Source organism: Canis lupus, chromosome 21 (assembly GCF_011100685.1).
Source record: "Canis lupus familiaris isolate Mischka breed German Shepherd chromosome 21, alternate assembly UU_Cfam_GSD_1.0, whole genome shotgun sequence".
In the NCBI taxonomy this organism is placed as follows: Eukaryota; Metazoa; Chordata; class Mammalia; order Carnivora; family Canidae; genus Canis; species Canis lupus.
This window is the reverse complement of record NC_049242.1, coordinates 6543949-6562150: the sequence shown is the minus strand read 5'-3', so window position 1 is coordinate 6562150 and position 18202 is coordinate 6543949. Positions and strand designations below refer to the sequence as shown.

At 36.7% G+C, this 18202-nt stretch overlaps 1 protein-coding gene across 4 annotated transcripts in view; it reads right to left on the bottom strand.

Annotated features, from left to right (window-relative positions):
• The window catches only part of MRE11 (MRE11 homolog, double strand break repair nuclease), an 80144-nt gene that overhangs the window by 46543 nt on the left and 15399 nt on the right, over positions 1–18202 (bottom strand). For all 4 annotated transcript variants that reach the window (XM_038568292.1, XM_038568290.1, XM_038568291.1 and 1 more), the window contains 6 exons: positions 14164–14251; positions 13100–13241; positions 10433–10547; positions 5810–5995; positions 4372–4543; positions 3127–3207 (listed from right to left, as the gene is read on the bottom strand). In XM_038568292.1, the coding sequence (XP_038424220.1) occupies positions 3127–3207; positions 4372–4543; positions 5810–5995; positions 10433–10547; positions 13100–13241; positions 14164–14251 (784 nt within the window). The remainder of the gene's footprint in view (positions 1–3126; positions 3208–4371; positions 4544–5809; positions 5996–10432; positions 10548–13099; positions 13242–14163; positions 14252–18202) is intronic.

Here is an 18202-nt window from a genome sequence, read left to right as displayed (position 1 = left end):
GCTGGGAAAATCCATGCAGGAAAAGAATCCAATATGTCACCTTTGAGAAATGATTACCTTTAAAACACAGACTCTATTTAGAAGTCACAGTCCCTCTCATCAAGGCAGGCTCTAAGTTAAGAAATTTACAGTCATACAAAGACTGTATAAGAAATGCCTACATACAAAGAGAAATGCATACTACATTTTCCCCCCAAGAGATATCATTTCCCTAAACTAGCTGTTCTAAAAACAGGCTCTGGGAACCAGCATTGTACTGCACATCACTGGCCTATCCAAACTATTCCCTAGCCTGTACCCAATTTACAGTATTTATCATACTGACCACTAGCTGGCATCTTGTTCATTTACTGGTTACCTATTTATGTCTCTCCTCACACCTCCATTCCACATGAGCCCCATAAATTCAAGATCTCCTGTTTTATAATCACTGTGTCCCCCAGGAAGCAGAACAAATGTCAAAGTTATTTGTTTACTGAATCATAAAATTAATGAGGATCCCCTAGTTGATACAATGTACTTTTGGACAATTACTAATGAAAATATCTGTTCTTTTGATTCATGAATGATTTAATAATTCACTGTTTAGGAAAAAAAGAATGACAATTTTCTATTCAACTTTGCTTAGTTCTAACGTTATCAGGCAAACATAGATGAGAAACATGGGCTCTCTACCCAGATAAAGGGAACTATGTGGTTCTCCCAAAGCAACTATGTATGACATCTCTATAGCGATCACTTTATAAAACAGAAATGCTAAATGCTCAAGCTACTGGGTCTCCCCAAAACTCTTCAGACATTTTATCAATGATACTCAAGCTTAGCTTGATTTGTGATTTTCTGCTGCTAAGAGTCACAAAACTTGTTCACTAAGCAAACTTCACTGAAGAGTCTACAATGTCCTAGGCATTCTGCTAAGGGCCAGGGATACAGCCATAACAAAGTATAATTTTGGTTGTCAAGAAATTCACAAGCTGACTGGGAGGACAAACGTTTAAATATAAGTACAAGCAGAATGAGAATGGTGCTTAAGAAGTACATACACAGCAAATGGAGGGCACAAAGGTAGAAGTGCTGATTCCAAAGGGGAGGGTCATGAAAGACTCTTGAAGGAGATGCTATAGAAGAGAAGCACATTCCACACAGCAGAATCAGCATGGGCAAACGTATGGAAGAGTAAAATAAACTCCACTGGACCCAGGGAATAGTAACTTTTAGTCTAACATAGCTGGAACTTAGAAGGTTCTGGCAGAAAAAGGAAGCAGAGGCCAAGGAAGTCAGTTTCAGTTTTGACTAGGTCATGTAAACACTCGAATGCTATGCAAGAGTTTAGACTTGTTCCTATTAGCACTAGGGGATCCTTAAGTCATTTTCAGCAAGAAAGACATACAAGATTGTGTTTTGGCATTAGTGGGAATGGGCTGTGGGGGGCAGTGAGAAACTAAAAGCAGAGGCAGTAAGGAAGATGCATTTACAGGCTAGATAAGAGAAAATCAGAGCTCAACCTCAGCAGTGACAATGGGATAGATAGGGCCAGACTACTTACAGCACAACAAGTAGTATTTAATTCATTTTGATCTTGTAAATCTATGAGGTACAAACCAAGGGACCCAAGATCCGGCTACTCAAGTTCATGCAGCCAGTAGTGGGCAGAGCCAGAATCAAACCCGGGCATTTGGGCTCTAGAATCTACTTTTTATCTACTCACAGTATATCCCAGTGTTTCTCAAATTTTAATGTGCATACAAATCTCTTCAGGATCCTATTGAATACAATTCTGTGGGTCTGAGGTAGGACCTGAGATTCTGCATTTTAAAAAATTTCCCAGGTGAGGGGCACCTGGGTGGCTCAGTTGGTTAAGCTTCTGACTTGTGATTGTGGCTCAGGTCATGATCTCAGGGTTGTGAGATTGAGCCCTGATTGGGCTCTCCACTGGGCATGGAGCCTAATTGGGATTCTCCTTTTCCCTCTGCCCTCTGCTTCTCCTTCTCTCCCTCTCCTCTAAAAGTAAATACATAAATAAAAATAAAAACACTAATTGTTTAAAAAAAAAAAAAAGTTTCCCAAGTGATGTCAGTGCTGCTGTTTTGATTATTCCTTAAGTACCAAGAGGCTCTTGGACCTCAACAAAGTCTAAGCCAGAGATAAAGATGTGGGGATCATCACTCTATAGGTGGTTCTTAAAGTCACAAGCCTAGCCTGAAAAAGAGGGCTAAAAGAGAGGATGGGTCAAACACAGCTTGGAAGAAAACAAGTATCAAAGAGTGATTCAGTCAGATGAAAACAAGCTATTGGCTTTGAAAAGTGAGGGTCATCTTTTCCACCTGAGATGGTGGGGTCAGAGCCTTGATTATAGTGGACTGAGGGACAGAATGTTAAATGAGCAGTAAGGACTATGTATTTTGAGGGGTTTGAAAGAGGTCTGTTACTTTTTTTATATGATGATGGAAACAAGTGGTTTGACAGGTATAGGAAGCACTTCAATTGTGTTTTTTAATATTCTCAAACACATCATTATTTCAACACATTTATCAAGACTTGCTATATGCCAGATCTGTTCTGAGATCTTTGGATACATTAGTTAACAAAATTCACAAGGTTCCATGCTTTCATGGAGCTTACAGTTTTGTAGTTGAAACACACAATAACCAAAATAAATACATTGTATATAGTAGGTTAGGAGGATGTGTTGGAAAACAAAGAAAAGAACAAGCAGAGGAGGATGAGTGGAATGAAGAATGCTGGTTTCTCACCACCCCAGATATCAGGGTGCACCTCATTGCAAGGCTTCATTGCCCCGATGTGAGGTTGGTAAGAGTGGAGAACTGCAGGGAGGCCACAGGGAGTGAGGGGAGAGAGAGGGTAAAAGATGCACTTAGAGATTTTGGCCAACTTCTTAAATAGAACAACAGACTACTTAGAAAATGAAAAACATTAGAAAAAAATCAAAACTTCTCAGAATTAAACTATGATTAAATCAAATCCTGACAGCTTTATTATTTCTGGTGCTAGATGGTGATTGCTCTTATTACTGTATACACTCTAATTAAAGAAAAAAATTATGTAAACCATATAGTACTATCTTCTGAAAACCCATAATGTTTCATTTATCTAAATCAGACTTACTCGCAGTCGTATAAGAGGCTTCTCTGGCTGTTGAGAATTTCCCAGACGTTCTCGTTCAGCATTTTCAAGCATTTCTTTAATCTCAAAATAAAAATACTGTCATGACTTAGGGGAAAGATACTACTGGCATCTAGCGGGTAGAGGTCAAAGAGATTATTGCTGAAATCCTACAATGCGACCTCCCACAACAAAGAATGAACCAGCCTAAAACGTCAGTGTGTCAAGGCTGAGAGACCTGACATAGGCCTGACCAATCCATCCATTTTCCACCTCCTGGGGACATATACATGATCTCGGTCCAACAGAACTCAGCGTCTCCAGGGAAGCTGGAGAACAGGTATCATAGAGGCTAAACAGGAACAGTCAGAAACCGCGGTCTTAATGTGAATTTTTGGATCTAATCCTCTTGAAACCAGCATACTCTTCAACTTGTCAGTTAACTGAGTTACATGTTGTCAGGAAGGCTGTGTTCTTTCTATAAAGTGCAGACGATAGACTCTATCTACCTACCTACCTACCTACCTACAGCACTGTTGAGTGGATTAAATGCAAAATGCTGTCAACAATGCCCAGACTATATAAGCAATCAATGAATATCACAATGATAACTGTAAGAATTACAATAATTGTAAGCAACTGTTATTAAGCTGTCAATTTACATATTATTAAGTGCATTCATACACCTTCTGCAACAGCTCTAGAATTTCTCAGAGGTTCAGGAGTGGCAAATCCGCATGGAAGGTGAGGTCTGGTACTTATGCTGAAGCTACAAGGCACACAGCAAACACATTTACAGAATTCATTTGGGGTAGTTTTCAGGGTGAAAGAGGTGCTTAATGGAGATTATTAGAGATGCTAAGGCTTTCCTCATCCTCCATAGTATCCTCCCATTCCCCAATCAAAGCCACTGACTGCTTTCATAAATAAAATGAACAAATTATCAAATCAGAACACAAAAAAAAGAAAAGATGACTTGTAGGTTTTTGAGGAGGAGGAATGGAAGGGGGGCCTTAATTACACAAAGTTCCTTCTACATTTAACATTCTTCCACCTCCAAGACTTAAAAAAAAAAAAAAAAAAGGTCTTTGATACAGTTAAATTCATTCATGGAACAACAGTGCTTCCTTGTGGGCTTCCTGAGACGGTAATAAACACAAAGACTTCTACTCTATGGAAGTATTTAATTCATCGGCAATCATCTCTCAGCTAAAGCAGATCTCATCAGCTCTTATATAGAGGAATCACCTTCTCCAAACAGAAGCTCTGAATGGCCTGGGTTACTTTGGGATTATCTGGGTTAAAAATCTCTGGATGGTCAGCCAGAACAACATCCTCCATGAAAAACTGCCGAACTGTGTTAAGAGGGATTTTCTGCATATTCATTTTCCTTCCTTTGATACGCAGCAAACCGACGTGTCTGAAATGAGGGGGGAAATGAAAGTCCTAGTCACACTGTAAATGCTCTCTGGAAATGTGCACACCAAGACTATCATATTTCTAACTTTCTACAAAATATTTCTTTACAAAATCATACTCTTAAAAATTTGTTTAACAATTTGATGTTGTATCACATCAAATTGAAAAAATATGTTAAACATTCTTCTGCCCCAGAATAAAATTGACTCATTCCTCCCCGTCTGAACTACACACTTCAGTAAGCGAAGACAGGCATACTATAGGCATGATCAATGTTACCAGGGCTATGACAGTAGTATGTATAGTACAGACTATTACACATACACATATTCCCTGTGAGTAGGTACATATACACACATCTGTGAAATGAATAAGCACAACTCTGAAAAATAACATACAAATCTACATCCTACTACCATAGCCTAAATCTATTATTATCATCACAAAAGTTAAAATCTGAGTGGATTCAAAAGGTGAAATCCATTATAAAAATTGGGGGCAGCCTGGGTGGCTCAGCGGTTTAGCACTGCCTTTGGCCCAGGTCATGGTCCTGGAGACCCGGGATAGAGTCCCATATCAGGCACCCTGCATGGAGCCTGCTTCTCCCTCTGCCTGTGTCTCTACCTCTCTCTCTATCTGTGTCTCTCATGAATAAATGAATGAAATTAAAAAAAAAAAATTGAGCTTGGGGCAGTCCAGGTGGCTCAGCAGTTTAGCGCCGCTTTCAGCCCAGCGCCTGATCCTGGAGACCTGGGCTCAAGTCCCACGTCAGGCTCCCTGCATGAAGCCTGCTTCTCTCTCTGCCTCTCTGTCTCTCATGAATAAATAAAATCTTAAAAAAAAAACTGGGCTTCATCAGCATCAATTACTTTATCATATAATTCTCCTAAAGAATTAAAAGAAAAGAGATATGCTATAATGCATTTATAACCAGAAAAATCTCAATTAGATGGCATTGGATGAATTTGTTTATAAATGGACTTCTGTGAAATTAATCATCATCCATAGCACTCTAACTTGAAATTTAATCAGTAAAAATGTTGGCCCTCAACATGCCATATAAGCAGCAAAATTATTAACACCACTGGAATGCTCTCCTTTGAAGATGGCTTAAGATCTGGGAAAATAGTTAAAGATTACATCAAATAATCTTCATAAAGTAATCTATCAAATACAAAACCATCAGTATCTTGAACCTGTTGGATGATTAAAGTATTATAGTACGTAATTTTTTTATTTTAACTGATTTGGAAAATATAACACTTACTTCTTTACAGCTTCTCCTGGGGAAAGAGAAGTAACCACTGAACTTCCAGGTTGGGATACATAAAAGAGTTGTTGTTCATTTTTGGTTGGAGCTATTTTACACTCATGTTCATGGCCCCAGATAACAAGATCAATGAAGTCATCCAAAAATTGTTCTGGAATGAAGTTAGTATTTCCATGTTTACTCCTGTATCAAGATTTTTAAAAATAAATATAAATATCCAGAGGTATACAAACACTTCATACTAAGTAAAGCAATACAGATCTTTCTTTTTCCATTCTTTAAAGCCTTATGACACCTCTTCCATGTGCCAGAAACTATTCAAGAGATGAGGGATGCAAAGATAATACCTCAAAAAGTGATATAATCCTCCAACGGTTTATAAACTTGCAGGACACAGACAGATAGGAGCCACAGAAGAGAAAGTGGTCAATTCTACACTGAGAGACAGACCACAAAAGGCTTTACAGAGGGAAAATCAGAAAAGCATAAGCTCCATCAACAGTATGGCTGAGCAGAATGAATGCAGGGAAGAGCTAGAAGCAAAATCAGAGAAGCGGCAGCATGAGCTCTATCAATAGCGAAAAACATATAAATTAGTTGGATTCATATATATCTAATATATATACAGTCTGATTATATACATACATATATACATATGTCAGAAAATGAAAGTGAGTTAAGTCTAAACTTTGTAGAATAAAAACAAATCTCTAAAGATGTCCTGTCATTTTTTAGCATGTTTTGTTTACTGATAATAATGGGAGTAAGAATTTCAGTCTTACATAAGAGATGAGTTTTTCAATATTACATAAAATACTGTATGAAGATTTGCAAACTCTGGTTTTATACCTAGATCAGCTGTTATCATTAAAAGATACACGAAAACCCAAAATGAGAAAGGACAAGAAGGAGGTTTTCCCGGATATTCACTTTCTCCCTGGGAATTTAAGTAAAAGTGTTGAAATACTTCAACCTAGCATTCGCTTAAGGCAAATCAATATTCATTCATTCAACAAATATTCACCACATGTCTACTATGTGCCAGGTGTCCCAGGCCTCTTCTAGATACCAAAGACACATTAGGGGATAAAGTCCAGTGGGGGAATAAGCAATTCTACGTTATGCACACATATGTGCACACGTATGCATATATAATCTGTCAAGTAGTGGGAAGTGCTATAAAGAAAAATCAAGGGAAAAGTGATACAGAAATGGGAATGCTACTGTGCTCAGGGTGGCCAGGACAGGCTGCTCTGCTAGGTGACACACGAGCGGAGAACTGCCAGGAGGGATCAAGCCTGCAAGGGAAGAAAGTCCTAGCAGAGGGCTGAGTCCGGCAGTCCTAGAGCAGAGAGATGGCAGAAGTGTTGAAGGGAGAATATAGTCAGTGAGTTCAAGGACGGCAAGGAGAGGAGTGTGGCTGAGCAGGACGAATGCAGGGAAGAGCTGGAAGCGAAATCAGAGAAGCAGCAGGCTTGTGGATCTAGGGATGTTTTTATGTAAAAAATACCTATCTAGGTTATGACATTATCACAGTTACTGAAGAAGCACAGAATAACTCGAAAACTACAGGATGCAATTGTGCTTTCATAGACCACCAACTCTTTCATGGAAGAGGGAAGATTATGCTGGTAGGCTGAACCTCATTTGTGACTCACAAGTTGATCAAAATATCCCTCTGGAAATATTTTTGTATGACAAGGTGCTCTTCTGCTTCAGGGTCTACTTTGTTCTTCAGCCAGGGAAAGAAACTGGCCCATATACAGATACATATGGGAAATAAAATAAAATGTAAAAAGGCTCATGAACTGTCATTCACTGGGACAAACCCTATTTTTTTATAAGTCCATGAGAGCAATAAAAAAGTATGTAAGAATACAGAGGGTTACAAATGAGCCTAACCATATTACAAAAAAACTGGAAAATCACGTTGAAGGGACTAGAGGAAAAAGGAGCTGGCCTAAGTAATTCTAGAGGTGGTGTTCTGACTTGATACAGCAAGGCTAACGACCAAAATCACTATATAAACACTATATATTAGTTGGCAAATTTGTTTCTCACAAGGGTACAGGTCAGCAATTTTGAAATTACCTAGTATGTCAACCAAGATTGAAAAATATTAAGTAAATATCTTATAGATATTATAATCCAGGTTTTTAACTTTTAGAGAAAGAACTCCCAAATACAATGGAAAGACAAAAATGAACCCTGTAGGGCTGGATTAGAATTAAGTATAAACTCATGCTTGCATGTGTTTTTAACAAATACAGATGAATATGCATGGTTTCAGATACATACACTTATTTCCTTAACTCTTATCAGTGAGGGCTACAAGAGTCCTGGTGGCAATTAAACACATCTAATGGGTGTATCTGGGTTTCTAAATACTGTTCTCCAATAAAGGCAATCAGGACTCCTTGGAAAAAGGTTGATTCCAGGGCAAGGGCAGAAAAAAACAAGATGAGCCTGGAGCATCTTGTGGTACCAGAAAGTGAAGGACATGATCAAAAGTAAATAAATAAGGGGACGCCTGGGTGGCTCAAGTGGTTGAGCATCTGCCTTTGGCTCAGGTCGTGATCCCGGAGTCGATCCCAGAGTCGGATCGAGCTCCACACTGGGCTCCCTGCAGAGAGCCTGCTTCTCCCTCTGCCTATGTATCTGCCTCCCTCTGTGTATCTCATGAATAAAAAAATAAAACCTTTAAAATAAATAAATAAGAAGAGGGCATGCTGAAAGGACACAGAAGCTAATACGAAAGAACTCTTAATGGTCAAAACTGGAACAATTTGAGCAACAGCAAAAAAACAGCAAAAAACAAAAATTGACAGTACTGGATTATAACTCAAAGGATAAAATATCCTTGAGTCCATAACAACATAAATGAATAGATGAGAGAAGGGACAAATCTTCCTTACAGAAGAATTTCAATTAATAAATGCAGAATGAATGAGGGAAATAAAAAATAGTAACTGTAACACCATAGTATTCATTGCTGGAAATAAGATCCACCGAAGGAGGCTAAAATTAGCAGGCAAAATTTTAAGGTGAAACGGTACATTCATTTAGTATCAGAGTATTTTCCCAAAATAGTAATTACAAAATGGAAAATGGGACCTTGACTCTGGAGAAATCTAGCATATACCACCTTAATCAAATGATCAATGTTTAACATCACCAGCAACTAGCCATTATCAACATCATACTACCAGCTTCCATTCCCAATGTTGCCATTCCACCTCTCATTCTGATTTAAGTTCTTGGAATCACTTAGGGTTTTTCCTTCTGACTTTTTCCTACTTTGGGAAAGTAGAAAGTGCAGCAGAACTGGGAAGACCTAAACAAGAGAAGGACAAACTCCAGTGGTGCAAAGTTATAAGGAGACTGCACTTATTAAAACCTGAGTCTGGGGAACCTTGGGTGGCGCAGCGGTTTGGCGCCTGCCTTTGGCCCAGGGCGCGATCCTGGAGACCCGGGATCGAGTCCCACATCGGGCTCCCGGTGCATGGAGCCTGCTTCTCCCTCTGCCTGTGTCTCTGCCTCTCTCTCTCTCTGTGACTATAATAAATAAATAAATTAAAAAAAAAAAAAAAAAAAAAAACCTGAGTCTGCTCCTCCTTTAAAACTCAGTTTGAGAGTATACATAAGGCAACAGAAGGCTGCCTTGTAAAGCCTTCTTTTCACTCAATGTTTAGTGGGTTGAAGTACCAGCGATTCTGCATTCAATAAGTATCTGTTCAATAAGTAATAAATCATATAATCAGGCCCTTTGGATTCTTCCTTGTAACTTCTTGGGTTTGTCCCTTCCACACCATTTTCATCACCATCGTTTTACACTTTAACTGTGGTTATCACATAATACATCTTGCATCAAGTCTACCTTCCTTTGAATCAATCCTGCATCCAACCAATAGACCAAACTTCTTCAAGATACCAACAAAAGACAGCGGATCTAGCTATATCTAATATATTCTAGAAAAACACCTGCACATATGCACCAGGATATTCATAACAAAAATGTTTAAAAAAAGCAAGACACTGAAAATAACACAAAATATTCACCAATACAAGAAAAAGTTTGTACATATCAGTGAAAATTAATTATGCTTTTAAGCATCGAAATGGATGAATCTTAGTAATGTAATGAGGAACATAATAAGCTAGCTGAAAAATATACAACAGAGTTCTAGTTAAACCAAAACTAAATAAAATACTCATGATGGATACGTACATGATTAAACAATAAAGAAAAGCAATTTGATTATATACATATTAAAAATAGTGCTCCCCTCTGGGGTATGTGTAAAGAAATGGGGTCAAGAAAAGACACAGGTAATGTACTGGTAATGTTCTACTTCTTTGTTGAGTATTCAATTTTATGGTTATTCTTGTATCTTATGCATAGGTCATAAATATACTTTAGAGATATGAATTTATTGGAAACAATTTCAAAATGCAGTCACACAAAGCACATGTAAGTTTTGCATGGTCCTGCACTGACAACTTTCAAAGACTAAGGAACATTTATAGAAATATGGAAGCCTGAAAATAGATTGAGGAACCTCAATACTTGACTCAAAAATTCAAAAAAAAAATTTTTTTTTCCCCAAAAAATACTTTTACCTGTTCTGATGAATCACAAATAAGTTAAACCAAGAGTTCTCATCTTCTTTTGGTCTCAACATTGTTACTTTTTTATTGACAAACATTCGATAGAGCCTCTCATCTGGAATGGACCCTGAAACACACATTATTTTAAAACTGGTTTCTTACTTGGTTTAAAAATGAATGTTTTGCTTCTAACTTATGTGCTTCTCTAAGTACTTCACTTTTTTACTAGAGATCTATTTGAAATCTGGAATCATTTTTTCAAATGAATATGTTCCAGGTTCTTACATGACAGCTGCTGAGAAGATACTTGTATTAAAAAATGTTTCTCATGTCAGGCATACATACCTTTGAAATCTGGAAAATGTGGAATAAAAATTAAAATTTTCTACGCTTAAATTCTTATTAAAATTTTCAACCATATGGTTTTTCACTACCCCTTTATTTATTATACATATTTTCGATCTAATATACGTTATAAGAGATATTAAAAAGGATAAGATAAAAAATAAAATACTTAAAAATATTCTTATATATTGTTTTTAAATAAAGATATTATGCTTTTTAATAATATAATGACTTTTAAGTGATTCTTCCTATACCCCAAAAGATCTTAGTCTAGTGGAGAAGGCCAACAAAAACAACTAAAACTACAAATTATACTTTTAAATAGTATAAAAGGGAAAAAGGATGCTAAGATGGCAATATCAGTGGGGGGAAAGTTACTACTTTATGCAGTCATTAGAGAAGGCCTTGGAAGAAAAAACCAACAATGCAAAAGCTAAAAACCAGAAAAAGTCTACTTTTTTAAAGAGAATTTCCAAAGTATAACCAATGGAACAGATGGTGGAATGCAGAACATATACACCAGAAACAAAAAAGTCAAGGCATACAAAGTCCAAGGCAGCAGAAGGCTGATCGACTTTCGTGTTGAAGCCTTAAGAACACTGACAAAATCTGAGGGTAGACAAGTGAAAAATGTGAGGGGCAGCTTCCAGGGGGCAGGGTGTTTGTAGACTGGAAAGGAAAAAGAAAGCAGGAAAAAGAAGGATCAGTGATTCCTCACCCGCACCCCCTGCCCTAAAGTCTGTAAGAAGCCTGAGAAAAGTTCATGGGACACAGAGCCTTAGGGACCAGTCAGTTTCCCTGTAGGTCGGAGAATAGAAACAACATACAGAGAGGAAACACGGTATGAGGGAATTTGCTAACTGTAAAGAGGTTTGGAGTGAGGGTGTAGGGAAGAGGTGGAGTCCAGTTAAGAACAGAAGAGGATGAAATGAGAGTTTGGGAGAAAACAGATGACTGAGTGATGCTCCAGCAGCCACCTGGGATCTGTCTTAGTCTGAAAGTGGGAAGATCACCCATTTTCTGCAGATATGATCCCTAATGTTGCAGTGACTAAAATACCTGTTACCAACTTTGAAAAAGTATATTCCACTTCTTGCTCTATCACTTGAGAAATCAGACATAACACTTTGATCTCATTTTCCTGATCTCTAAAATATAGATAACCATGATGCTTTTCTACTTTTTAGAAATAATGAAAACTGGACAAAGACTAAATTCCCTAGAGAAGTATTTAAATAAAACCCATAATTCTTCTTTTAAAAACATATCAGAGAGACTTGAATGAAGTAAATAAAGTCTTCTAAGGTTTCTACTATACTAAAATCTTTCAAAAAATATAAAAACTAGGTTAAGGCTACAGTGTGAAATTTTTTCCTAATTTCTCTCAGGGCACTTTAAGGTTGATTTAATATGGAATATAATTTTTATAATTATACACAATAAAAATAGTAAGGCTATGAAATTTTTTTAAGGCTATGAAATTCGTAAGACAAAGTATCAAGCTGAACTTAATCAAAGGAAAACTCAACAAATAGTCAGAATACACTCTGAAAATATTATTTGATTTTTTTTTGTTGTTGTTGTTGTTCATACAGAATCAAGCCTAGCAAATAGGTTTTCACCTATTGGATACCAGATAAGTTGAAGATAGACAAGTTGATAAAGCAAATATTCCAAGCATTACAGATGACAGCTCTGGCCTACCATGTCTAACAAAAATATAACATGAGCCACTAATGCAGGCCAAATTTTAAATTTTCTAGTAACTACAATAAAACAACCAAAAAGAAACAGGTAAAATTAATTTTATTTTATTTAACCAAATATATTAATAAGGTATTTTACATTTTTTTCTAAGTCTTTGAAATCTGCTGTGATCTTATATATACAGCATATCTCAATTCCTCATTTCAAGCCACATTTCAAGTGCTCACTATGTACATGAGGCTGGTAGTTACTATACTGGACAGTGAAGCTTCAGGTATTTCAAAGACTTCCAAGATACCAAAATGCAGTTTTTCTACTCTATGATTCTAAACATTCAAGATTCTATACCAGAGTCTAAAAGAAAAAAAAAAATCAACAACAGACACTAAAGGAAATTTTTTTTAATCAAAACTGCCATTAAAGGAAGTATTAAGGGCTAATGGTCCTTATTAAATACTAAAAAATTTCAACCAAAACCTTCTATCATATTTTACAGTCACTCATCAGGAATAATTAGATTTGCTTCACTTTATCCCAAATAACAAAAAGTTAATTCCAGAATTTGATTTCAGTTGCTCGTAAGCAACTATTTATTAACATAAACAGTATAAAATAAAAAAATCTTACCTAAGCCATATAGAGCAATTTTTGTGCTTCCTTTTTGGAGTAAAACTGGACTGATGTCTATCTTCTCCACAGACATTGAACGTCCAAAGTGATTTACAAATCCAGCACAACTTAAAACATCCAGGGCGCAGAGTGCATCTGCCTATGTAAAATATTTTCAAAGAATATTAATATATATCTAAAAATAAGTAATCCCGTATCATATTATTACCTATTAAAGCATATTCCATATACTACTTACATAGATTAGGATAGTATCTTCCCAGAACAAAATTAAAACAGTGAAAGTATTTGTTACCTTTCTTCAATTACAAATGACCTACAATAATTTGGAACCACATGCTAAATTCAAAGTTAACATTTCATCAAAACTTATGGTGTCTTGACCACCAAAAATAAAAACCAAGGGTGCCTGGGTGGCTCAGCTGGTTAAGTGTCCCACTCTTGATTTCAGCTCAGGTCTCGATCTCAGAGTCATGAGTTCAAGTCCTGCACTGGGCTCCATGCTGGGCATGGAGCCTACTTAAAAAAAAGAAATAAAATAAAGGCCAGCCCTGAAATAAGTGCTTTGTAATAGTAAATAGATCTCTTAAACCATGGGGGGAAAAAACTAGATACTAGTGATTTATGGCATTAATGATCAGATAAAACAAAAAGCTATTTTAAGTGTAGAACCTCAATTATTATTTCCATATCATATAGGCAATAAGATGATCTAATTTCTATTTAAAACTGTTGATGAGAAATCATTTCCTACAGGTAAGATTTTGAGATAAGAGACACAAAAACACCAGGTAAACTATAAAGCTTTATACAAATGTTGGGTATTTATTCTTATTCCTGGTTACTTATTGTCAATCTCAGCACTAATGAAATAAAAGCATACCTCACATACCAATTACTATTCCCAGATTTTTAAAAATTATCTAAAAAGCAGTATAAAAGCTTATATGAATGATTCAAAGTCAATTTGACTTTCTGACTCAATTTGACTAAAAATTTCTGGGAAGGACAGGAATGCTTTAAACTAAAGTGACAACAAACTGTAAGAACCCTATAATTACCCCTGTGGGATCATCATGATTGCCATGAATACTAAACACTGGAATCGAAATGTTGAGATTGCCATCTTGGTAGTTCACCCATGGAAACCTTAAAAAAAAATAAAAAAAATTAATGTTTCTATAAAAGACAAAAAAACTGTTTTCCCCAATACCTTCCTCTAAAAAATTAATGCAATTATGGGCAAACTGAGTAAGTTGGCAGAAGACCACTAGTGTTGAGTGAGCTTTAAAGAAATAAAAGGACAAGGAACAATTCAAATAAATATCACACAGTACTACCCTAAAGAAAACACTGCAATATATGATATTTGTGAATTACATGAGATATATCTGACTAATGGAAAGTAAAGAGTGCTTCAGAATTTTAAAAGCCTTTGTATAAGGTTCTTTGAAGAAGAGGGAGGGAAGGAAACACATCATTTTGGAAACCAAGATTCAAAATTCCAGCTCTATCACTAACTACTTGTGCAATTTACAAGTCTCCCACCCAACCCTGCGCCTAGTCACCTAGCTTCTCTTCTCAGAGGCAAATGCCAATAGCAACTTCTAGTATATCTTTGCAATAATATCTTATACTTTCCTTAGCAAATAAAATGCATCTTTTTTCTTCTTATACAAATGGCAGCATGATATAGATTTCTGCACCCTATTTTTTCATTTAATATGTTTTAGAAATCATTCTCTATCAGTACACAAAGAACTTCCTTGTGCTTTCTTTGGCAGACAGTACTCCATTGAATGGGCTATTACAAGGTGTTTAAGTAGTTACCTATCAATGGTCATTTAGACTATTTCCAGTTTTTTTACTTTACAAATAACACAAATAATGTACAATGAGTAATCTTGTACAAAATTATCCTTGTGCATATATAAGAAAATACTTAGAAGGATACGAGGTCAAAGGATAAGCATGCATTTGTAAATTTGGAAATATCATCAATCTCCCTCAAGAGAATTAGATAAATTTACACATAATACAACAGCAACTCATGAGAGACTACTTTTTCCCTTTATTCTATCAGCAAAGTAAGTTACCAAGCTTTTAAATCCATGCCTGGGGTTCTAAACCTTAGTTGCATGTTAGGATTGTCTAGGTATCTTTTAAGATATAACAATTGTCTAGGTATCTTTTAAGATACAACACTGACATATACAAGAGAGTAATTGACCCAGAAACTGTCGTAATTTTTTTTTTTTATATTTCTAGGGGACTACAATGTCAACCTAGAATTGAGAATCATTCATCTACGCCAATCTGACAGGAGAAAAATCTCTCAGTGGTGCTTAATTTTGTATCTTTCCTATGAATTCCCTTTTGTATTTTCATATTCTTATGTTTAAATGTCACCTTTTCTGTGAACTATATCTGTACTCTTTACCTACGTTTTTATGAACTCTCAAATTTTTAAAATTGATTTGAAAGAGTTATTTGCCTACTGGGAAATTAGACCTTACTCTAATTTGCAATGAATTGCCAAATATTCTTCCTAGTTGAACTCTGACTTTTCATTGCAGTTTTTGTCATGCAAATTTACTTTTACAAAGACAATCAATTTTACTTTTATGGCTTCTCAGTTTGTATCATAGACAGAAAAGTCTTTCCCACATCTAAGTTTTTTTAAATGTCTGATATTTCTTTTTTTTTTTTTTTTATTTTTTTTTTTAGATATTCATTTTTTTTTTATTGGTGTTCAATTTACTAACATACAGAATAACACCCAGTGCCCGTCACCCATTCACTCCCACCCCCCGCCCTCCTCCCCTTCTACCACCCCTAGTTCGTTTCCCAGAGTTAGCAGTCTTTACGTTCTGTCTCCCTTTCTGATATTTCCCACACATTTCTTCTCCCTTCCCTTATTTTCCCTTTCACTATTATTTATATTCCCCAAATGAATGAGAACATATAATGTTTGTCCTTCTCCGACTGACTTACTTCACTCAGCATAATACCCTCCAGTTCCATCCACGTTGAAGCAAATGGTGGGTATTTGTCATTTCTAATAGCTGAGTAATATTCCATTGTATACATAAACCACATCTTCTTTATCCATTCATCTTTCGTTGGACACCGAGGCTCCTTCCACAGTTTGGCTATAGTGGCCATTGCTGCTAGAAACATCGGGGTGCAGGTGTCCCGGCGTTTCATTGCATTTGTATCTTTGGGGTAAATCCCCAACAGTGCAATTGCTGGGTCGTAGGGCAGGTATATTTTTAACTGTTTGAGGAACCTCCACACAGTTTTCCAGAGTGGCTGCACCAGTTCACATTCCCACCAACAGTGTAGGAGGGTTCCCTTTTCTCCGCATCCTCTCCAACATTTGTTGTTTCCTGCCTTGTTAATTTTCCCCATTCTCACTGGTGTGAGGTGGTATCTCATTGTAGTTTTGATTTGTATTTCCCTGATGGCAAGTGATGCAGAGCATTTTCTCATGTGCGTGTTGGCCATGTCTATGTCTTCCTCTGTGAGATTTCTGTTCATGTCTTTTGCCCATTTCATGATTGGATTGTTTGTTTCTTTGGTGTTGAGTTTAATAAGTTCTTTATAGATCTTGGAAACTAGCCCTTTATCTGATATGTCATTTGCAAATATCTTCTCCCATTCTGTAGGTTGTCTTTGAGTTTTGTTGACTGTATCCTTTGCTGTGCAAAAGCTTCTTATCTTGATGAAGTCCCAATAGTTCATTTTTGCTTTTGTTTCTTTTGCCTTTGTGGATGTATCTTGCAAGAAGTTACTATGGCCGAGTTCAAAAAGGGTGTTGCCTGTGTTCTTCTCTAGGATTTTGATGGAATCTTGTCTCACATTTAGATCTTTCATCCATTTTGAGTTTATCTTTGTGTATGGTGAAAGAGAGTGGTCTAGTTTCATTCTTCTGCATGTGGATGTCCAATTTTCCCAGCACCATTTATTGAAGAGACTGTCTTTCTTCCAATGGATAGTCTTTCCTCCTTTATCGAATATTAGTTGCCCATAAAGTTCAGGGTCCACTTCTGGATTCTCTATTCTGTTCCACTGATCTATGTGTCTGTTTTTGTGCCAGTACCACACTGTCTTGATGACCACAGCTTTGTAGTACAACCTGAAATCTGGCATTGTGATGCCCCCAGATATGGTTTTCTTTTTTAAAATTCCCCTGGCTATTCGGGGTCTTTTCTGATTCCACACAAATCTTAAAATAATTTGTTCTAACTCTCTGAAGAAAGTCCATGGTATTTTGATAGGGATTACATTAAACGTGTATATTGCCCTGGGTAACATTGACATTTTCACAATATTAATTCTGCCAATCCATGAGCATGGAATATTTTTCCATCTCTTTGTGTCTTCCTCAATTTCTTTCAGAAGTGTTCTATAGTTTTGAGGGTATAGATCCTTTACATCTTTGGTGAGGTTTATTCCTAGGTATCTTATGCTTTTGGGTGCAATTGTAAATGGGATTGACTCCTTAATTTCTCTTTCTTCAGTCTCATTGTTAGTGTATAGAAATGCCACTGACTTCTGGGCATTGATTTTGTATCCTGCCACGCTACCGAATTGCTGTATGAGTTCTAGCAATCTTGGGGTGGAGACTTTTGGGTTTTCTATGTAGAGTATCATGTCATCGGCGAAGAGAGAGAGTTTGACTTCTTCTTTGCCAATTTGAATGCCTTTAATGTCTTTTTGTTGTCTGATTGCTGAGGCTAGGACTTCCAGTACTATGTTGAATAGCAGTGGTGAGAGTGGACATCCCTGTCTTGTTCCTGATCTTAGGGGAAAGGCTCCCAGTGCTTCCCCATTGAGAATGATATTTGCTGTGGGCTTTTCATAGATGGCTTTTAAGATGTCGAGGAATGTTCCCTCTATCCCTACACTCTGAAGAGTTTTAATCAGGAATGGATGCTGTATTTTGTCAAATGCTTTCTCTGCATCCAATGAGAGGATCATATGGTTCTTGGTTTTTCTCTTGCTGATATGATGAATCACATTGATTGTTTTACGGGTGTTGAACCAGCCTTGTGTCCCAGGGATAAATCCTACTTGGTCATGGTGAATAATTTTCTT